Genomic DNA, 24212 nt, shown 5'->3' with positions numbered 1-24212 from the left:
GGTATCTTCAATACAGACCGGACATACTGTTACAGGACGGACAGGTCCACCCGAATCCAAGGTTTCTGAACCTCACTGCGTGGATCCTGAGGAGCAGATGTTGAGGACTCAGGGGTTTTCGGGTGACGTAATTAAAACTCTATTAGCCTGTAGGAAGCCAGCTACTAGGAAAAAGTACAATAGGGTTTGGTACACTTTCTCAGCCTGGAAACAGAAGAATGTTACCAGGTCAAATAATATATCTTCAATTTTGGAATTTTTACAAGAGGGGGTTAAGTTAGGATTAACTATTAGTACCCTTAGAGCTCAGGTGTCAGCTCTCTCCGTTTTTCTTTCCAGGCGGTTATCCGCGCATACTTACGTTAAAAAATTTTTGAAGTCGGTAGAACGTTCTCAGCCGGTTCCTCAGAAATTGATCCCTCCTTGGGATTTGTCATTGGTGCTGGATTTTTTAACCTCTGACAAATTTGAACCGTTAGATTCAGTTCCATTAAAATTTCTCACACTGAAGGTAGCTTTTTTGGTGGCTATTACCTCGGCTCGCAGAGTAGGTGATATTCAGGCCCTGTCAATTAAAGATCCTTACATGGTGGTTCATGCTGATAAGATCGTTTTTAGACTTGATCCCTCTTACTTACCTAAGGTATCTACATCTTTTCATAGGACCCAGGATATTATACTTCCTTCTTTTCTGTCCGCTCCTCAGAACGATAAGGAGAGGAAATTAAGTACTCTTGATGTCAGGAGAGCGGTTTTGGTTTATTTAGATAGAACCAGGGAGTGGAGGACTTCCACTAATTTATTAGTTGCATTTGGAGGGTCAAGGAGGGGATCCCAGGTGTCCAAGATTACAGTATCTAGATGGATTAGACAGCTAATTACCCTTGCTTACTCAGAGGCTCAGAGACAGGTGCCTGACCACATTACAGCACACTCGACCAGATCACTGTCAACGTCATGGGCGGAGAGGTCGGGAGCCTCCCTGGATCAGATATGCCGAGCTGCAACCTGGTCCAGCCACTCGACATTCATCAAACATTACAGAGTGGAAGTGCTTTCCAGTCAGGACCAGGCCTTTGGCCGCAAGGTTCTTCAAGCTGTTATCCCACCCTAAGGTAAATTTCTCGCTAAGTCTCAGGAGGGCCGTCCTGGAGGACGTAGGGAGGAAGTGCCGGCTGCTTACCTGGTAGCAGTGTTCCGGCGAGTCCTCCAGGACGGCCGCCTTAGTTCCCGACCCTATTATATTATGTTATTGTTGATGTGATAGTGGTTGGTGGACTCAGTTCTCTTCATTAAACTGGTGGAGATTGTGAGGAGGTGGGATTTATACTAATTATTATTTAAATTCTTGTCAGGTGTTTCCGACTTGGGAGGGGAGACTCACACAATCTCAGGAGGGCCGTCCTGGAGGACTCGCCGGAACACTGCTACCAGGTAAGCAGCCGGCACTTTCCCTTCCGTAGTAACCAGCAACCAGGCTGGCAACTTCTGTGTGTGCGGTGGTGCGGAGACGTGTTGCTCGCAGTCACGCTCCCATGGCTGGGAATGTTTGGCACAGGCACAGTGCTACTGCATCTGTGCAGAACTCTCCCTGCCACAGGAGTGTGACCACTAGTGGCGCGTGCATGTGCCGAAGCCACCAACCCGACCGTGTCGCTGGCCATTTCAGAGGGGGCAGTAGGATACTGGGTGACAGTGGAACTGCAGCAAGGGACACAAATACTTCAAGCGGCTGGGAAAATCCCCAGGTACGTAAAGCTTCAATGCTTTATGTTGGCCTCACGTATCCTTTAATAAAATTACAACAAAAAACAAAACCATCAACAGGCATATTCTACCCTCCCTGAAATTATCTCACATTGTGTTCATGCTGCCGAACAGAGATAAGAGAATCATCAACTATCTGCTTCTCTGGCAGTTTTTGCAAAGAGCACGTGAGATTCTGCTCAACCAGTATTTTTTCTTATTTATATAATCTGGCATGAGTTCCTTTCTAACTGATAAGGAAATGGTTATTACCGCTTAGTACACATTATCACGGATTATTATTCTTTATTTAACTAAATACACCCGATTGTTGTAAGTAGTAGAAACTTGTAGCATAGGTTTTTCAGCCTAATAGATGTTAAAGTTAATTATTTGAAACAAAAATAATCTGCTCTCCTGAGTAGGGGTGGTCGTAATTCTGATCATCTAATTTACCATCCCTACTCCTGAAGTCGCATATTCCACATTTCTGTTGTGCTATTACACAACATTGATTTAAGCTTGGTTCACACTATGGTTGTTCAATGTCATGCATGTGCACTGTCACTGGCCACGGAATGCAACATTCACATGTCTATTGCATTGAGCAGTTTCACCTGGTATGAAGAGTAATTGATGTGGGAGTGGGCCGTGGCTGAGAGGGTTATCTCACCTGTGTCTCCGCTTCTCACTGATATTCTGCTCTCTGTCTTCCCGTCACTTAAGCGGTCACAGGAGTAAGCTTGGCTGTAAAGGTGGAGGTGTTTGGAAAATGGAGAGCAGGGTGCAGTGCATTGGCGATAACAGCCACATTAGCTGAGTTAACCCTTACTGTTGCACCCCATGCCCACTAATAAGCCACTTCAATTTCACAGCAGGTGAAACTGAATCTTAACCAAAGGTAAAGAAGAGGCAGCACACCACAAAGATGCTTGTATTTCAGAACAGAAGCATCAGTGGTTATGCACATGATGAAGGACCTGCGTGTCCGTAACGTGTGGTGCTTCTGTTCTGCAATACAAGCATCTTTGCAGCCAGTGGTGTGCCGCCTCTTCTTTACGTTTGGTTGAATTCATGTGTGCGCAATCCAATCGAGGCCTGGCATGGCACTTCGCTAGGTACAGCATACCTGGACAGCAGACATACTGTAAGGCCTTGTTCACAATACAATTCGCCAGCAAAATCACAAGCGCTGATAGATTTTGTGAGCGCTTTTCTAAGTGCTTTCAGAGCAATTTTCACTTAGAAAAGCGCTTTTCTAAGCACTTTTGTGTAGCGATGTTTTGTTCACTTCCGGACGTCAATCAGGAAGTGAACTCTTTGACCTGGAAATGAATAAATAAAATGTATTTATTCTTTAAAGCGCTCAGCAAATTGCTCTTTCAAGCACTTAGCGATTTTTGCTTTACTTTCTATTGAATCGCAAAAACTCTGGAAATGTTGCAGGAGCCACGTTTGTGATTGGATAGAAAGCTCATCGCTAATGTGAGAACACTCACATAAGCTAACATTGCACAAGCGTTTTTACGGCGATTTTTTTTTTTTTTTTTTTTTTTTTTTTTTTTTTTTTTTTTTTTTAAATCACCAGGGCTTAAAAATAAGTAAAATTGCTTATAATGTGAACCAGCCCTAAGTCTGCAGTTTTTATAGTCTTCTCTGCACATGGCTGCAAATGCTTTTGAGTGCATCATCTGCAGATAAAAGAAAAAAGACTATGACCTTTTAGTGGTGAAAGTTGTTATAGTGCAAGGAAAAGGACAAGTTTGGGTAAGAACAAAAATTGCTTCCTGTACTTTGTTCAGTCTTCTGTTAGACCTGAGCATGTTCCTAAAATAGTATTCTAAACCTACTTTGCAGTAGAAAATGTTAATTTCACATTTATTTGGGGTTAGTGAGGGTCCAGGCTAGGTTTTGGATTAAGACAGCGGACTGGTGAAAGGTTGTTGGATTAGTGTTAAGGTAGCTTGGGTGGTTAGCATCAAACCAGGAGCAATGCAAGCAAACACTTCCCTATCAGTATTTATTACGAACTACTAATTTCCCTACTTGCAATTACTTAACTTTGTCTTCCATAAATATCTAAGCTCTGAAACAGGTAACATTATATTGTATCAAAATAATTGTGCATCCTATAGTACAGCAGTCAAATTGTCTTGTCCAAATTGTGGTTCTGAATTTGTGATATCAAGAGGTAAAGGTGGCAATACATCTAGTGATTTTTGCGGTCCAATCAACCATCCAATTCAATAATATTGAATTGGATTCAAATCTGCAACAAGCATGCCAGATCAATGTAAAATCTCACCTGTCCTGCTGCTGAGGCTCCCCGTCTTCTCCTGTCTCCCCTTTGTGGCACCAGGCATGTGTGTGTCCCGGTCTTCTCCTCTGTCTCCCCTTTGTGGCACCAGGCGCGTGTGTGACGGTATACGTGCCACCCTGTGGTGGCTCCGTGTGATGGAGGTGCTCGGGGGAGAAGACTGAGAAGACCAAGAGTCACTGCTGCTGGAAAGGTGAGTTTTACAATGCACAGGCACCTATTTACATTTGGGGAGCATCCAGGTTGACAGAACCGGCAGCATCGCAAGGCTGATTCCTTATACATTTCATGCTTAAAACTATTGGGAATCAGCCTGCGATGTATGGGCAGCCAACAGATCTGTCTTTGATCAGAGAGAGATTTGTCTCTTGGTTGATCTGCCAATGGAAACAAGATAAAAAGCACTGTAAAAAAAACTTTCTAGGGTTGATTCATTAACCTTATCGCACTGACACAGCACGAGGTAATGCTTACTACACAAGGTAATTAATTTAGTCGTACTTAAATCTTCCACATGCATGCTATGCACGGTACTGGCAGGGTAGCGTGCACCGATCATTCTAAACGCTATGCGATAGTGACACACCACGACCACAATACTTCACTTGTGCGGCAGCCTAAATTAATTACCTTGTGCAGTAAGCTTTAACTCGCACTATGTCAGCGCAATAAGGTTAATAAGTCAACCCCTATGTTGTTAAATTCTTATAGGAATCTTGATTGACAGGCAGACAACTGATCTTAGCGTGTTACTTTATAGTCAACTTTATAGATTATTTAAAGATTTCTTATAGCCCAGCTAGACCCAAAATGGAACGAGGCATATTCTAATAGCAACCTGCATGTTAAGTGAGTATAAACAATGTGTAGAAGCAATCTGGTAGATAGAATCTCTCTTTCATGGACAAAGTGTACTTTCCATAATTTGAAAGTTTGAAAACGCACTTATAATTTACTTTTGATCAACTTTGTTTTTTAGAACTTGCTTTCTACAAATGAAGGTTTATTTGTACTTTAAAATAAAGCCTTATGGAGCACAGTAGTATTTGTGCATGATTGATTGATTATGGCCTGGTATTAAGTTACCAGCAGAGTAGTTTGCAATATTTACAGAACAAGTTGGTACTTGAAAGTTTGACCTGTATACCTGTTATCCTGCTGCTGTCGTCATCTCCCCCTGTATTGTAAAGTAATCCTCCATTGTGTGACCCTCATCCTGCTTTAACCTTTGGTAATTACTATATAGAATTGGTCATGTTCACATGAGGATTTCCTTCTGCAATGAGACTGCTGTGGGAACAAGGTAGTCATGTGCAGGATGCAAGCTCAGGGGAGCTTGGAAAAACAGAATATAGCAGTTTCTTAGTGTTGAAAGGGACGACAAGGATAAACACACACATAGAGCAAAGGAATTCCTTTACAATGGGAGGACAGTCATTGCAGGTGGATGACCAGTGGGCAGGAATCTAATTTTATTGTTGGGATTAATTACTGGAATGGAAAATATGAACTGTGTGTGGGTGCAGATGAACTGCACAATCTATGCAAAGGGAGCTTTGGCTATGGTGTCTTGACTGCAAGAAAGTGTTTTAAATAATCTGCCATTTCTGGAAAAGCATAGCTGACAACAGACTAAAAAGTAACTTACGTTTTAAAAGCATGTAGTGGAGAAGAATCCGCTCAAACTGGAAATTATGTTCATCCAATCTTTATTTAAAATATTCCTTAGTCATAGCCAAAATTGTCTTACACAAGGAAACATTTAAAGACACATGCTGCCATATGGGCCTCCTGTACCCTGTTGCCGGTGGTCCTCTGTCCTCAGCCTCCTGGAAGTTTTCGCAGTGCTTGCAAATCTGAACTGTGCTAGAGTAAAAGAGAGAGGAAGTTTTCCCAGTGCTTGCAAATCTTGACTGTGCTAGAGTGAGAAGATGCCTGTGGATGTGTAGTTTGGAGCTGGCGCGCATCACTGCTGGGGGGATACTCCAGACGTGCTCTTTGGCTGACTGATGGAGCTAGTTGAAAAACAAGAGTGCCAGAAATGGGAGGGACCCAATGCTGCTGTGCTTCTCAGCTCAGCAATTTTGAGTGTGGAGTCGCACTTGCTTGGCTTCCATCAATTTCAGATGGTCAGGTGTGCAGATCCAATAGTCCCGGACACCATGGGACTCAAACTGTAGCAAATGAAGAGAAAGATCCGCACCACCTTCAGAAAAGCTTAGTCTGTTTTATTGGAAAAAGACATACAAATTTAAAAAGAACTTTAAGGCAGGACAGTCCACTGTTTCGGGCTCCTGCCCATCTTCATGCTGCCTAGTTCTGAAGTGACATACATAGTTCTGAAGTGACATACAAAAACACCAACATACAGTGGAGGAAATAATTATTTGATCCCTCACTGATTTTGTAAGTTTGTCCAATGACAAAGAAATGAAAAGTCTCAGAACAGTATCATTTCAATGGTAGGTTTATTTTAACAGTGGCAGATAGCACATCAAAAGGAAAATCGAAAAAATAACCTTAAATAAAAGATAGCAACTGATTTACATTTCATTGAGTGAAATACGTTTTTGAACCCTCTAACAATAAAAGACTTAATACTTAGTGGAAAAACTCTTGTTTGCAAGCACAGAGGTCAAACGTTTCTTGTAATTGATGACCAAGTTTGCACACATTTTAGGAGGAATGTTGGTCCACTCCTCTTAGCAGATCATCTCTAAATCCCTAAGGTTTCGAGGCTGTCTCTGTGCAACTCTGAGCTTGAGCTCCCTCCATAGGTTTTCTATTGGATTAAGGTCCGGAGACTGACTAGGCCACTCCATGACCATAATGTGCTTCTTCTTGAGCCACTCCTTTGTTGCCTTTACTGTATGTTTTGGGTCATTGTCGTGCTGGAACACCCATCCACGACCCATTTTCAGTTTCCTGGCAGAGGGAAGGAGGTTGTCGTTCAGGATTTCACGATACATGGCTCCGTCCATTTTCCCGTTAATGCGATTAAGTTGTCCTGTGCCCTTAGCAGAAAAACACCCCCAAAGCAAAATGTTTCCACCCCCATGCTTGATGGTGGGGACGGTGTTTTGGGGGTCATAGGCAGCATTTTTATTCCTCCAAACACAGCGAGTTGAGTTAATGCCAAAGAGCTCTATTTTGGTCTCATCAGACCACAGCACCTTCTCCCAGTCACTCACAGAATCATTCAGGTGTTCATTGGCAAACTTCAGACGGGCCTGCACATGTGCCTTCTTGAGCAGGGGGACCTTGCGAGCCCTGCACGATTTTAATCCATTGCGGTGTAATGTGTTTCCAATGGTTTTCTTGGTGACTGTGGTCCCTGCTAATTTGAGGTCATTCACTAACTCCTCCCGTGTAGTTCTAGGATGCTTTTTCACCTTTCTCAGAACCATTGACACCCCACGAGGTGAGATCTTGCGTGGAGCCCCAGAGCGAGGTCGATTGATGGTCATTTTATGCTCCTTCCATTTTCGAACAATCGCACCAACAGTTGTCACCTTCTCTCCCAGCTTCTTGCTAATGGTTTTGTAGCCCATTCCAGCCTTGTGCAGGTCTACAATTTTGTCTCTGACATCCTTGGACAGCTCTTTGGTCTTTCCCATGTTGGAGAGTTTGGAGTCTGCTTGATTGATTGATTCTGTGGACAGGTTTCTTTTATACAGGTGACTAGTTAAGACAGGTGTCCTTAATGAGGGTGACTAATTGAGTAGAAGTGTCTAACCACTCTGTGAGAGCCAGAACTCTTAACCTCCCTGGCGGTAAGCCCGAGCTGAGCTCGGGCTATGCCGCGCAGGGAGATATCTCAGCCCCTGGTGGGGCGATTTGCACCATGTAAAGTGCTGTGCGCGCAGCTAGCACTTTGCTAGCTGCGCGTACAGCTTGATCGCCGCCACTCTGCGGCGATCGCCCGCACGCAGCGGCAGAAGAGGGCCCCCCCGCCAGAGCCCTGCGCTGCCCGGACCAATGAGTTCCGGGCAGCGCTATGTGCTGGATCGAGTGCTCCTGACGTCAGGACGTCGGCTGACGTCCATGACGTCATGCCGATCGTCGCCATGGCGACAGGAGAAGCCAAACAGGGGAACGCGTTATATACGCGCTCCCCTGTTTGCTATTGTTGCCGGCGGCGATCGGACTAGAGGGCCACATGCGCCCTCTAGTGGTGTTTCATGTAGCTACCACTCTGGTAGCTTTACATGAAACACAAAAAAATTTTTTACAAAAAGTTTTTTTTCACCATTTGAAAAAAAAAATTAACCGCCAGGGAGGTTAATGGTTGGTAAGGGTTCAAAAACTTATTTCACTCAATGAAATGCAAATCAGTTGCTATCTTTTATCTAAGGTTGTTTTTTCGATTTTCCTTTTGATGTGCTATCTGCCACTGTTAAAATAAACCTACCATTGAAATGATACTGTTCTGAGACTTCATTTCTTTGTCATTGGACAAACTTACAAAATCAGTAAGGGGTCAAATAATTATTTCCTCCACTGTATATACAGAGAAACAACCAATCACTGAGTATATACTAATTAGAGGACCTGATCGGAAACAGCCTATTTACATATCTAGTCACACCTCCAACTTCTCAGCACAGCAGCATAAGGAAAACTAGCTCTCCATGGGCTTCATTCAATTATCCCCCAAATCAGGGGTACTTTTATTTTACAATATGACTATGTACTTAGCTTGTTTAGCACAAGATGTGTTAGCTCAGTTTTTCCATAAGTCATTTGTGGTTTTTTTCCCCATTAGCTGTGTGACCTGCTGTGATCTCATTAACATTTATAATGATTTGTCTCTTTTAGTGCCTTGAAAGCTATGACAGTGTGAGTAGTCTTCCAGGTCTAGTGTCTTATCTGCTTACCATCCACCTGAAGGAGGGCCGGAATCTCGTCATCCGGGATCGCTCAGGTAATTACACTGATCCGGCTGTCTCTTCTGCAGAAAGGTCAACCACTTATTAGAAGCACTTGTTCCATCAGGCTATAAACTGTAAAGAATTCCTTATGATCCTTACTGCAGTGTGGTGACAGATTCCCCAATGTAAGTGAGAGCAAACTTCTTGGTGCTGTTGGCACAGGCCACTCCCCTACCCCACTGTTTTACTTGGTGCATAGGAACCCGGTGCCTGTCACTCTTCATCAGTGTGAGGAACGCTGTCATTCTGCTCTTTATGAAGGACAAAATACTTGGAAATGTATGCATGCTGGCTGGATCTTTTTTTATTGTTTGTTACCCCTTTGTGAGTAGGCTCAGTAAGAAAATTTTTATTATTGTTTATTTATATATTTTTACTTTTTCTACAAGTTTTCTCCTCTGTGATATTTTCATGTCTTATTAATAAAATGTCTATTAACCTTCCTGGCGGTAAGCCCTAGTTGAGCTCGGGCTATGCCGCGCAGGAAGATATCTCAGCCCCTGGTGGGGCGATTTGCTCCATTTAAAGTGCTGTGCGTGCAGCTAGCACTTTGCTAGCCGCGCGCACAGCTTGATCGCCGCCGCTCTGCGGCGATCGCCCGCACGCAGCCGCAGAAGAGGGCCCCCCGCCAGAGCCCTGCGCTGCCCGGACCAATGAGTTCCTGGCAGCGCTATGGGCTGGATCTGAGGCGTCTGACGTCAGGACGTCGGCTGACGTCCATGACGTCATTTCGACGGTCGCCATGGCGACTGGAGAAGCCAAACAGGGGAGCGCGTTATATACGCGTTCCCCTGTTTGCTATTGATGCCGGCGACGATCGCACTAGAGGGGCACATGCGCCCTCTAGTGGTGTTTCATGTAGCTACCACTCTGGTAGCTTTACATGAAACAAAAAATTAAAAAAAAGGATTTTTGCCTATTTGGCAAAAAAAAATTAACCACCAGGGAGGTTAAGCCACCAGCAAGCAAGAAAATAACTTTGACTGACTTTTTAACCTACTTGAAGAGGAAAAATGTTCTCCTACGAGAAAACTGTGAATTGAATAAGGGCCAGTGTGTACTAGTCATGTCACTAACTGTCCCTCAGAGGAGTTCACAGTCTAATAATCCCTATTAAATTCAGTTGTTGTATTATGTTCATATTGCAGTCCAATGCTAATGTTATGGTTGAGGTAAATTAATCTAGCCGTATGTTTTTTAGAATGGGGGCGGAAAGCCATGGGGATAACATACTAACGTCATGAAGATAGTATCCTAGCTTAGATATGAACCAGGGATGCTAGTGCTGCTATCGGCTACACCACCATGCTGGCCACATGCAATAATTCCTAGTTGTTATAAGGTTATGCAAATCTTTTATGCAAATTTAGACTAAAAATGGACCAACCGAATTTCGGCAAGGTGGAAATCGATTGGTCCATTTTCAAGATGCATACATTTGCATAATGCATCAATTCTGGAATTATTTGCATCACATGCCTACAACTTTGTACTTTACAGTGTAAGTATTTAGTGGCATTGGGTGTGGCTGTGGGTAGGGATGAGCTCCATATTTTGGAATGCCAATTCTGAATGAAACAGAGACTTTACATTTGCTTGCCGCGGCAGAGGGGGTCAAAGCCTGGTACGCTAGATTTAAGTCGACTGAGGTGACCGATAACGATCAGTGTGTGTACAGGGGCCCCAACTGTCGCCCTGTAAGCCAGGCGGGTCAGCTTGCTCAAGTGACAGCCAAAACCTTTCTGCTCGCTTCGCCTGCCGTGTGACATCACATCCGTACTGCTTTCTTGGTTCTCCACCTCCCTGCATAGCAAAAGTACACTTTGTCAGCTGTACTGCTGACTTTTGCATCTGTACAGCCTCGGACCAGCGATATCGCCAAGTCCTTATCTGATCTGGTCCCGATCTCGGTTGGGTAACATTAGTCATAAGTGTGTGTGGGCCTTAATTTGCCTTCCACTTCAAATCTAGCTGCTGTGCTCAATGCCGCATTCCACATAACTTTACTACTTCCTCCTTCCAGTGTTGATGGAGGGAACATTGTAGTGATGAAATACGACATGGGCTCCTGTACATGTAACTGCATCTTCAGTGATATGCTTCCAGCTGTGTGAGTATGTTTACTGTGAGATTGTTTACCTTTTAGGCTGGGACCATGTGTGTTTTAATGTATGCTTCACCCACCATAGAGATCTGGCCCTTGATTGCAGCCTGTGGTAAGTGCATGCAGTTTGTGATGGGGATTGCAAATTGCAGTAGAAAAATTGCGGACCTCCGAACACACGTCGCATTACTCCTTTGCTACAGTGTTAGTTGGAAATGTAATTTTCGACTTCAGAGAATTTCTGGGTGACCTCTATAGACGGTCACTAGATGCAGTTACAAATGGCTATTGCAGACAGCTAAAATCAACTGTGTATATGTTGCTATAGAGTTTAGGCCAACTTCAGTGTCCTTCTTTGCAGTGTGTATTCACTGCTTATACAAGCAGCCTGCGGTTTGCTTTCGGTCTGATACTGCAAGGTGGTGTGATCACGAAGCACCACCTTTTACCTGAGCTGTCTGCTGCGTCGTCTAGCAATTTGGAGCAGGAACGCATTGATCTTGAGTCATGTGATTAGCACATTAATATTTGTGCAAGTGTGCTAAGGCCCTAATGCTTATCTAGGGGGTGAAAGTAGAAATTGTACCTCTGCTGACTGTATTGGCTGGTCTGCCCACACACAAGATTGTCACTCAGATGGTACTAAATGGTGCTGATCAAACCACTTTTTTTTTTTTTTTTTTTTTAAATACGATTTTTGATATTTGTATAGTGGATCTTATGCATAGTTGAAAAATCCTGGGTAAGTTGCTATTGTATGATGCAGTTTTGTTTTTTAAATGTTTTACATTTATGATTCACATTTGTTACTGTAGAACTACAAATGGGGCAACGTTTTCATTTACATTGTAGATTAAGGTCATTTCCTATTGCTCTTATAAATCAATACTGTAATTTTTTCTTCAAGTTCTCAATCTGTAGCTTATAAGTAGATGACATGTCACCATCTTGTGGACGTTTTTATTGTTGCAGTTATTTTAGGATTTATTTTGTTTTCAATATCTAGCTGGAACCACTAGAGTGCAGTGTGGGAGCCGTTTATAAAACAGAATATCAAGGAGCTTAAAGTGACAGTAGTAGGGCGATTTATCCGTTGTTTTATATTTTATATACTGCAACGGAAGATATATTTTCTCAAGCTGATCAGCTTGACTCCTCAGTTTTCCTCCACTGTAGAAAAAAAAAAGTGCACTATATGGCATGTGTGCCAGTTTCTGCCATTGTATACCTGCCGTGGATGTGTACTTTTCTGTCACTGTGCAATATGGGGACTTGTGTTACAAAGACATAGAAAAACATGCCATATGCTTTCTCATGCAAACAAAACAGCGTACCTTTAAAAAAATGTCCTATCTTTGCTTAGTGCCGCTTGACAATTTTCTCCCAGTAGCCATTAATTGTCAGCCCTGAGGAATTGTGTTCATTCATTATGAGAAACTCTTATTTAAACAAGAAATTATCATTTTACATTGTAGTACACAGCCAACTTAAACACAAACATTAAAAACTTGTAAATCACTGCTCAGGCGCAACATATTTTTTGGCTGTTTGAAGCATATGCGCCTTAGCCATTATATATATATATATATATACAGCCATTAAAAATGTTTGCATTATATATATTTAATATATTTTGATTGTTGTACAAATTGCTTGATCTGCTCATTTTTTTTTATGAATCTGTGAACAGCAAAAAATAAAGAAGTGGTGAAACCTCAGTTCTTTCTCAGTTTCAGTTTGGCAGACTTCTGCTCAATTCCACTAACTGGGGGGGGGGGGGGGGGGGGGGGGCTACGAGCTAGGCATATGACTATATCGGCACACTCTGCCGCAGGGTCATATGTTTGTCATCGTTTGCGTTGTGGTGGGATGCAGGAGGAGCATTGCATCCGCACCACAACGTAAAAAATAATGACTTTGATGAACAGAGGCGCCAGCAGAATAAAAACAATAATTAAACGTTTTAAAATATGCTGGGGGGCAGTGGTGGACTTACCTCCGAAAGCAGACTAGACTATTTGTCTGACATAAATAAACACAGTCGGATGGCTTTTTCTGCCGGCTTAGTGTACAATCTAGTGGCCAATTTACCACCCTCTTTGTAAAATTGTCACATCAAGATTTTTGATCTCCATTGGTAAATGTTTGAATGTTAACTTCATGGTTGGATGTGCCTGATTTGTCAGAATCCACCATCCACTCAAACCCGTCAGTCCCTATCCATAAAACTAAAACATCTTCCACAAATCGATAATATGCAACAATGTCACTGTTATGCTTCCCATCACAAATTAACATTCTGTTCTCAAGTTTGCTTAGTTCACTTGTGCCAGGAAAAAAATTCTCTATCTTATCTAAAGTAATTACTACCCAAACAATCCATTAAAAAATATACTCCTAGGACATGCTAGTGTCAAGGAGGAGCTCCTTCATGCACCACACTGCATGCCCTCAGAATGGGTAATGTAGAACGTAGAGGGGACCCCCTCCGAAACGTTGCTTCTTTTGTCAATGTGTCTTTTATAATAAGGAGCATTAATACAACTGATGGTGCTGGTCTGCTGGACTCTACGTTCTACTAAGCAATTGGAGACGGGAGTGCTACCTATCTTCTGGTCCAGGCACATCACCAGCACAAATACAGGTGTGCGATCCACAAGTACTTTCTACCTCAGAATGGGTAATGGACGTATAAAGGCATCCATTGTACACGGTATTAGATCCACCAGTAATAGCTCTATCGCTGCCAACCTGCAGAGAAGATTTAGTATTCTTCAAGCATTGTCAAACAACAAATAATGACAGTGTACTTAGCTGCAGGATAAAACACTTACCCCATCCCCAAGACAATCAGTGATTCTAGCTGCACTGCAGGTGTACCTGTGGCAGTAAGTCCAAAATCGGCACATAGGGATGCTTACCTCTCAAAAAAAAAAAAAATCAACTGTTTTACTGTGTAATTTGTTATGCTCTAAACCCCTGATCAACCCTTGCATCCACCTTCTGCTTGATTCCCTGCATTACTGTAGGGCCCAGGGATACTCAACTGCCCGTCAACCTCTGGTAGATATTTTAACCTTTCCTGCACAAGGGAAGTATAGATATCAGCGTTACTCTTTAAAGTTGACAAAGCCATTCTCTACCTGTTGGAGAGCTTTGAGACCTTTTTTAGTGTCCCCATGGGAATGTTCAGCTTGTTCCTAAATTTCAGTGACCTCTCCACTGACCAGGTTTTCAAACATTCTTAATTAAGTATGCTTTGGTTATGTCTGGTGTCCAAGTACTCTTTTTATGAAAAACACTGTCCACACCATCAGGGCTGTGGAGTCTGAGTGAAGGAATTGGAGCAATTTTGGGTACCTGGAGTCCGAGTCAGTGATTTTTGTACCAAATCCATAGCCTTGGTAAAAATTAGAGGAGTCAAGGAGTCTGAGCATTTGTGGGTACCTGGAGTCAGTAGTTTCATAAACTCAGGCGTCAGTCAGATGATTTTTGTACTGACTCCATAGCCCTGCACAAAAAACAAAACAAATATCTTTGCGCCTGCAAGTCAAACCATTTCGCTTGGGTACTGGTCTCTTGGTATCGGCAGACCGAGATTGTCTGTGGGCCACCCCTGTCTCTGTTGCCTCTGGGGTCCTCGCCAGCTGGGGCTAGCCAAAAATCCCATGATGCACATCCTCTCGGCGGTGGATGGGAGTACTCACTCCCACTCATATCATCAGTGGCCCCGGGTCCTAATCCGCTGGTAAACTGTAGTGATGACAGTCCTCCTTGTGGTCTACGGGACTTGCGTCTGCACTGTATGGAAGGATTCCCCCTCCTGTGTGGTGGTAGTGATAATTCCTTTTTTTGTATAGCGCTTTTCTCCTGTCGGACTCAAAGCGCTTGCGAGGCAGCCACACTCAGTAGGCAATCTCAGTGTTAGGGGGTCTAGCCCAAAGAACTCCTTACTGAATAGGTGCAGCTTAGGGCCCTTTTCCACTATGAAATGCGATCGTGATTGCGATCGCGATTACGATTTCGATCACAATCGCGTTTCAATTTCCACCTTGCGATTGAGCTACTATACTCATTATAGTCCAGCTCAATCGCATACAAAACGCGGCAGGACGACGATTGCGCTTTGACCAAAATTGCATCGCAATCGGATCGCACTAATGGAAATTGCTGCTGCAGTTTCCATTATTTGAATGTACCTTGCGATTTGCAGTCAGAAGCAAATCGCAGGCTAGTGGAAAAAGGCCCTTACTGAGTAGGAAGAGCTGAGATTTGAACCCAAGTCTCCTATGTCAGAGGCAGAGCTTTTAACCATTACACTATCCAGCCACCTGATGCTGCTACCTCTATGAATACTACATAAACATGTTAGATTTTAATCGCCCCAAGACGATTATCATAATTGTGGGGGGAAATCTAGGGTGAAAATAGGTGTCCTTTAATGGTGTTGGTTTCTCCTTCAGTGGTCTGCCATTTTGGATCTTTTTTGCTATTGTACTTGTATTTTAGTTCTTTCTGTGGAGTGCCTCTTGCTTATCTTACCCCCCTCCCCCCCCTTTCCCTTCTATAAAACAGAACAGGCTGCTGGAAGTCTCACTCTTAGTGGAGTTGGGTGTACTCACTCCCATGTACCTTGTGCAGAAGTTGATATCGGCTAGAGGTGGGAAGCAGGATGAAAGTTGTTATGTTTTTTTATGGGATTCCTGTTTCTGTGCGGTTCAGCATGAATCAGAGTACCATAGTATCCTATTATGTACCTACTTGGGGACAACAATGGAACACCTACTTCCAAGTTCAGCACCCCTGGGGACTGTGCAAACATGGGGAAGGACAGAGGGACAGAGGGATAGATGGGGAGGGGGGGGGGGGGGGCGTGTTTATGCATAGATGGCGAAAAGGGGCAATAAGCTCACCTAAAAACCTATGCAACTAATTACCTTCTGCAGAAACTGAAAAATTCTGTTCCTACTGCAGATGTTCAATCTTATAATTGTGTAACTAAAACAGAACACGTAGATAAGGGATGATCAATGAGATGCAAATTGTTCCAAAATTATGCAAAGTTTTATGCAAACGTATGCAGTTTGAAAATGGACCAATCAGTTTAAACCCAGGTTTACATTGATTGGTCCATTTTCAAGCTGCATATATTTGCATAAGAATTTGCATACATTTGCATCAACTCGGGACAATTTGCATATCTGTGATCATCCCTAACGTAGATACTAAAACTGATGGTATATTGCCAGTTTTGCAATTGCAATTACATTTGCATTTATCAAACAAACAGCTGCACATTCCTGTGCAAAAAACAACAAAAGTTGTAAACCCCCTTATCCAATTGCAAAGGCAATGGGCTATGCCCACCTCCGCTCCCCAGTAGGAGGTGGAAGTTAATACATGTAACGGTTGGTTCTGAACTTGTGGCGGTGCAATCTGAAAGTCCACATTAACCTCTCCCTACCCCATGACCTGAAAATAAGTCTCTGCACTCTCCTCCCTACAAAATCCTAGACAACACTGCTTATTTATCTCTGAGCTGATAACAATGTTATACAGTTGTAAAGGAATGACCGCAAACCCCTCTTCTCCTCCTCCCAGGGAATTCAATGGCAGGATTAATGTGTAAACAAGTGTAAAACAAACATTCCCGGAGCAGACAGATGTAACAAGAGAGTAGGGTATATGCAATGTGTTACTTATACATATTAAAACAAATGAACTGTTTAAATAGACCGGAGAGATGGACAAATAAAATGTGTGGGTTTAATGTACAATAGAAGCTATTTACATTAATGGTGGCGTAGTGGTTCGAATCCCAGCCAGGTCAATATCTGCAAGGATTTTGTATGTTCTTCCCGTGTCTGCGTGGGTTTCCTCCAGGCACTTCAGTTTCCTCCCACACCCCAAAAACATACAGATAAGTTAATTGGCTTCCCTCTAAATTGGCCCTAGACTACCATACATACACTACACGATACATACATACACATAAGACTATAGTAGGGATTAGATTGTGAGTCCCTCTGAGGGACAGTTGAATGACAAGACAGTATACTCTGTACAGCGCTGTGTAAGATGTTGGCGCTATATAAGTACTAAAATAATAATAATAATTAAAGCTATAACGCATGAAAGTGGATAAATTGTGTATTTTTTCACCTTTTTCCCTATTTTCCTTTTAAAATACATAGAAAATAAGGTCATTAATAAAAATAATTATCAGCCACAAAAAGCCTAATTTGTCCTGAATAAAACAATATATAGATCATTTAGTTGTGGTAATTAATTATTGATAAATATATTGCCAAAGTAATCAGAGCTGAGCTGAACTTTAAAAATCACCAGGGTAGGGTAGTGGTTAATAAAGGGGTTACCAGTTCTTACACCGATCTACCCCAAGAATAAGTATTAGCCTAGCCACTGCCTTTTCCTGCAAATAGTTAAAAGTAGGAAACGGACTAGAGTAAGACAAAGAAGCAATACTTACTGACAGAAGGAAATAGTATTTTTCTGAGAAGAGGATGTTGCCAATTATAATTGTCTTATTTGGGCTCCCTGATATTCCTTTTATACCTGGTGAGGTCACTGATGGATTAGATTGTGAACTCCTCTGAGGGACAGTTAGTGACAAGACAATTTATACTCTGTACAGCGCTGCGTAATATGTAGGCGCTATATTATTTATTATTTATTGTATTTATAAAGCGCCAACATATTACGCAGCGCTGAACATTAATTTAGGTTACAGACAATATTTAGGAGTGACATACAGCAATATGACAATACAGAAATACAAGAAAACCAGATCACACACCATAGTATGAGTACCAGGTAATGCTTAGTCAGTCACTGGATGGAGCATGGAGATTAGGCAAGTTATGTTCACTCAGATGCATAGCATGGGTTCACAGTAATGGAGGTGCCAGATCAGGTAGGACACAAAAGGAGGAGGACCCTGCCCAAAGGCTTACAATCTAGAGGGAGAGGTAAGGACACGAATGGTAGGGGACCAGAGTTCAGCTGTAGGTTTAGAGCACTTGTGAGGGGTATATAAATACTTAAATAAAATTCAGCAGCAAATCGGACCAGAACTCGTGCTGCTGTAACTCTGGTACTGTTATTATGCAATAAGCCCATTGCTATTTTAAATGCAGGTGGAGTCTGTTATGAACGATATTTTTGGAGGTCAGAGTGTCCTGGTTTTGACTCCCCGGTGAATATATGCATGCAATCAAGAGGTAGCGTGTATGGTGGTTTTCCTGTGGATGTACCCTGCTACAATGCTCCTTCCTGAAAAGAACCACACAGTCTTCTTCTTATTTTCTGGCAGTTCCTAATTTTTAGTATACTTCCATGTCTGCTAATACAGTGATTATAATCTGGGACTGATTTGCAGTGGTTATTCTTTTCTGGTGATGGCATGCAGATCGGGGAAACCATTTCCTCACAGAACTTTACCTGATCGGTGTAACTTAAAGAAGTTCCCATTACTGTACTGCACCTGAGATCTAGTAACGTTCATATGAAACAGAAAATGACTATTGGAAACTGTACAAAGCCAAAGCACCCAAATACCTGGCACCTTAAAGTCCCTTATTGTCAATCACCTTGTTCCAAGTATTTTCAACTGTCCTAATTTTTCTTATTCTCTGGGGTCTTCAATACAAACTGAAAAGGAAACCCTGGCAAGAGTATCTTTGAGTTACCTGTCCATACATTCTGAGCGTTGGAAGGTCCTTGGAAGTCTTTCCATTTAAACAAAGACTAGAACAGAAGTGGATGGGCACAACGCATTGTACATCGGATCCACTGTGGTGATCCACATTGTGGCCTCGTTCTAGTGAACCCAGCCTGATTGTAACATTCACAATACATTTACCAAATCACCTGAAATTCAACGTCTCCAGATTTTTTTTTTTTTGCGTAACTTCAATCAACAAACCTGTATTATTATCCCTAACCAGACTGTTCAGAACCAAGACAAGACACAGAACATTTTTGAGCTTTTCTCCTGGTGAACTCAAAGCGCTTGAGCTGCAGCTACTAGGGTGCACTCTATAGACAGTAGCAGTGTTAGGGAGTTTTGCCCAAGGTCTCCTACTGAATAAGTGCTGACTTACTGAACAGGGAGAGCCGAGATTCAAACCCAGCTATCCTGTGTCAAAGGCAGAGCCCTTAAAGCGGACCCAAACCAAACATTTTTTTTTAATTCAAAATATTTCGTTGCACCACTCTGACACACAAAAAGATAAATAAAAACTCCTTTAAGCCTATGAACATTTCAGTGTATGCTTTTCACTCTTCTCTTTTCATAACTAGGGTTATACAGGTGGCAGCCATTACTTCTGAGCTTAGTAGGAGGTTTTAGATCATGGGTGTGTTTGTCATCAGCTACCCTCTCTCACAGGGGCGTTGTCTGTGAAATCTCACACAAGCTGAGATCACCTCCCCTGTGACATCATCAGTAGCAGCCTGTGTTTTATTTTTTGTTTTTTTTTTATATCCTCCACCAGTCTGCCGGAAAAATCCCGGCAATATGAAAGGAAGGGAGGGGTTCCTCCAATAAATGTAAAATATTTCATATTTGTCATTATGCAGCTGAAAAACGGCTGCTATTTATCATTATAATTTAGAAAATAGATTTTATTTCTGAAATCTTGTATTTTTAATTTTGGTCCACTTTAACCAGTACACTATCCAGCCACACTAACTATCCCCTAACAGAACATGACTTACCATAACTCCGGAAATAAAGAATATTTTCCTATTCTCCAAAAGAGAATAAAAGCATTCTGCAGTAAGTCACTGAGATCATCCAATACCAAAACATCAGCTTTGGAGAAAAAAAACACCTTTGGTGGAATATTTGATCTATCGCCATTTCACTGTATGCACGCAGCTTATTTCCACCTTGTATACAACGTTGCTTAAATATTTTGAGTGACATTGCTAATATTGAAGCACGTGGGTCTGCCTGGTGTCTTTCTCATGTTGTCTGCTCTGCTGACACTCGGGTGACGCGTTGTCACCAGTCTGATCTGTGAACAGGCTGTGTGCTCCTTCGCTGTAGAGCGGCCCCACATAAGCAGCTAGTTGAGATGTTACTGTGGCTGACAGTAAGACAATATGGTGCGACGCAGCAGCTCTGTGTGTTCCTCCTCAATTATTCTCTCCAACAATTAACACTGTGCTAACCTGACACATTTCCTCATCCTGGCTTTGTAAATCCTTGCCCCTTCTTCTATTAATTCCAGACATTAATATTTTCTTTCACACAAGTGCCGCCATTCACCCGTCAAGCAGTGTGAACATTATGTAGCTGTCAAGATGCCTAGGGATTACCCAGCATGCATTGCCTGTGAGAAAGTGACACCATAGAGGCCTACTTTTGAGATGTTTATTTTGAGTGTAAGCTGACAGGCATGAAGCCCTGATCCCAGAGTAGCAATCTCATTTAATTAAAGCTCTCTTTTTTTATTAGAGACTTTCCCACTGTTTCCTTTCTCTCTTTTTAATAAATGTATCCTAAAGATTGTTGTTCGGCCCTCTGGAAAATGTGCACTGAGGGACTGAAGCCAGTTCTGGGTGATCCCGGCCTGAATAAACTAAGTGAAGTACATTCTGTTTTATCTCTTAGTTTGCTGATTGTACAATTATTCTTGGGATTCACTCCGCTGACAACTGCAATTATAAAAACGAGCTAAAAGGAGTGAATTCACTGTATTCAGAAAATGCCTGTAAATTATTTTTTTTTTTTAATTTAATCCACACTTGCCTAAACTAGAAAAATAGTCAGTGGGATATCGACCTACTTACATTTCATAAGGTCTCACCCATTAATAATCTAAATACATCTAAATAATTTCATAGGGAGCCCCAATATCAATATATCAAAAAACATTAATTACACAGATACAAATAGTCCCAATATCCCCTTTAAAAACAATCGCTGTGCTGAGATATGAAGCATGGGGCTATCTAAGGAGTGCACTCCTTTTGAATCTTATTACCGGTATTTATTCTTCGGGCCCACAATATATACCTTCCTGTATCCAGTATATGTCAGGTGACCAGAGAGTCCTAGCGCTTTAGATTATGTTCATAGGCCTCTATATCAGCAATTCACGCTCCTTCTTACATGCGGGGTAATTCACCCTCCGCATACCCAATCAGCCAATAACTGGTATCTCATCCGGGACTCACGTGACCAAGTTGGTATAATTGCTTTGGCTTCCACGTAGTTGCTCAGTGGCCTTGGGCGGGTACTACCGGTGCTGTATCAGCCAGTAGCCGGGTTCCCTGCGCGCCCTGTTCATTGCCGGCATCTGTAGTGGAATGACAGTCCGCAGCGTGCTTCTCTTGGCGTGATCGGGGAGAGAGCGGAGGCCCGGCAGGAACTCGGGTCACGTGACGACAGCTCACGTGACGCGTTTCACCCGCAGCTCGGGTTTCATCAGACGTGACGTCACGGTTTCTTCCCCTCCTCTTTTATAGCGGAAGTACGTGACTACAAATTTTAAAAACTTTATTGGGACTTGATTTAGAAATCAGACTCCCTCCAGTGGCAGTTCAGAGGAATACTTTCAAGTTCATATCGCTATTGAGTCCGTTAGGTTGCATAGAATTGCACTTATATATCCAATAAGATTCTTTTTTCAAAAGTTCATTGTCGTAATCTCCTCTGCATGGACTTATATTTAGTTTATAGATGCCCATAGCTCGTAGGTGTCTTGGGTCTGAGTTATGTTCTTTCATAAAGTGCATTGCTACAGGGCTCTTTTCATTTTTGCTTATAATATTGTTAACATGTTCCTGTAATCTTTTCCGTAAAACTCTGTGCGTTTTTCCTATGTATATTTTATCACAGCTACATCTCAGCTGGTATATAACTTTTTCTGTTGAACATGAAATGTAATCATTCACAAAAAATTCCTCGGTTCTCTCCTGATTAAAGAACTTTTCCCCTTTTTGTATATATGGGCATATGTCACAATTTCCACATTTATTCATACCTTTTTTTAATTTTCGTTTACCCCTATTTTTGCATTTATAGCCAAAGTCACTTGTCACTAACATGTCATTCAGGTTAGTACTTCGCCTGGCTGCCATATGGGGATATTCACCTACAATGTCTTTTAAGATATGGTCTCTACACAAAAGGTGCCAATGATTGTTAAGAATTTTTCGCACCTCATTATAGTGTGTTCCATATGTGGTAACCATGCGAGTACATCCTGTAGGAAAGTCTTTTTTCAGTCTTTTCTTATTTCTATTGTCCACAAGTAGATCTTGTCTATGTTTATCAGAGGCTTTTTTATATGCCTCTGTAATTTTCTCTTCCGGGTATCCTCTTGCTTTCAGTCTACAGCTCAAATCAAGTGCCTCTCTCTCAAAATCCTTTTTATTCGTACAGTTTCTGCGTATCCGCATGAATTGGCCGGTAGGTACCGCCCACTTTTGTGAGGGCAGATGAGAGCTGCTGGCTGAGAGAAGGGTATTTCCTGCCGTTTCTTTGCGATATGTTTTAGTGCATAGTTTGTTGTTATCCTTGTAGATCATGAGATCCAGAAAGGAAATTTCTTTTTGATCATAGGTGTATGTCAGATAGATGTTACTCGTATTTTTGTTGAGGGCTTCTATAAAACCACAGAGTTCGGGTACAGTGCCCCGCCATAGGACCAGGATATCATCCACGTATCTGAGCCAGAGCGCGACGTGTTCACGATAGCCTGCCATATGCCTTACCACAGTCTCCTCCCAGTATCCAAGGTGGAGACAGGCATAGGCTGGGGAACAGGCCGCGCCCATAGTGACTCCCCGTTTCTGACGATATATTGCACCCTTGAATTCCAAAAAAATTGTTATTTATAATTAATTTCATCATATCTACGACAAAGCCGCATTGATCACTTTTACCGTATTTCCGTTTGAGGTAAAAATTAATGGCCTCCAAGCCTTTTTGATTGGGGATTGATGTGAAGAGAGACTCCACATCTAGTCCAACTAGGAGCCATTGCTCCTCTGTCTGTACATTCTCCAGGACTGCCAGAACGTTTTTGGTATCCATCACAAATGAGGGAAGGCTCTGCACCAGGTCTTTGACCTTTAAATCCACATATTGTGAAATTTTCTCCAAAGGGCCATTATTGCCCGATACTATCGGGTGACCCGGGGGGGATAGTAAATTTTTATGAGTTTTAGGGAGAATATAGAAGGTGGGAATCGTGTATTTATTAAGCAAAAGGAACTTCATTTCATTTTCTGTCAGGACACCATCCAGGTATCCCCACATAAGTTTATTGTTTATTTTCTCCACCAATTCTTTGAAGGGATCGTCAATTATCCTTTCATATGTAGTTTTATCACTTAGTAAGCGTCTTATCTCTTTTTCATATAGTTCCTTTTTCATAACAACCACGTTCCCACCCTTATCACTTCTTTTAATTTCAATTCTCGGGTTATTTTTCAATTCTTTTAGCGCTTCTCTTTCATTTTTAGTTAGATTATCTTGGCCCCTTTTATTCCAATCTACCTTTTTTAAATCTTCAGATACAAGGTCCAGAAACATAGCTGTGTATTTATTACTATTCAATGACGGCATATATGTGGATTTAGGTCGCAGGCCGGTGTGCATAGCCGTTTGTTCCTCCATATCATTAACTTCATCAAACAAGACGTCCAGATCGATGTCATCCACATCAGTGGGCTGACTCGATTGGTCGTCTTCTTCTACTGTGCCAGCAGTCTTGGATATGTACATTCTTCTAAGGAGAGCCCTCCTTAGGAATAGTTGAACATCTTTATAGCACTCAAATTCACATCCCCCTTGCTTGGGGCAAAAACTCAAACCTCGTCTTAAAACAGATAATTGATCACTACTAATATTTTCTTCTGTTAGATTAATAACATCCAATTTATTCAGATCCGTTCCTAGTCCACTGGCGGGGCACCCACCTTCACCTTCATAGCTCTTGTTTCTACGCCTTTTCCTCTGTCCTCGTTTGCCTCTTACGTTTTCTCTGTCTAAAAAAAGTATCATCATTTTGATTTTTATTATTACCTCGTCTAAAGCGATTCTTGCCTCTATTTCTATTTCTGTTCGTTTTTTCTT

General features: G+C 42.2%; 1 protein-coding gene across 4 annotated transcripts in view; it reads left to right on the top strand.

Annotated features, from left to right (window-relative positions):
* MCTP2 (multiple C2 and transmembrane domain containing 2) overlaps nt 1-24212 on the top strand; it is a 268191-nt gene that overhangs the window by 107217 nt on the left and 136762 nt on the right. For all 4 annotated transcript variants that reach the window (XM_068275141.1, XM_068275139.1, XM_068275142.1 and 1 more), the window contains exon 4: nt 8882-8987. In XM_068275141.1, coding sequence (XP_068131242.1) covers nt 8882-8987 — 106 coding nt within the window. The remainder of the gene's footprint in view (nt 1-8881; nt 8988-24212) is intronic.

The sequence above is a fragment of the Hyperolius riggenbachi genome, chromosome 3 (assembly GCF_040937935.1).
Source record: "Hyperolius riggenbachi isolate aHypRig1 chromosome 3, aHypRig1.pri, whole genome shotgun sequence".
NCBI lineage: Eukaryota > Metazoa > Chordata > Amphibia > Anura > Hyperoliidae > Hyperolius > Hyperolius riggenbachi.
This window is presented reverse-complemented; position numbering and strand designations above follow the sequence as displayed.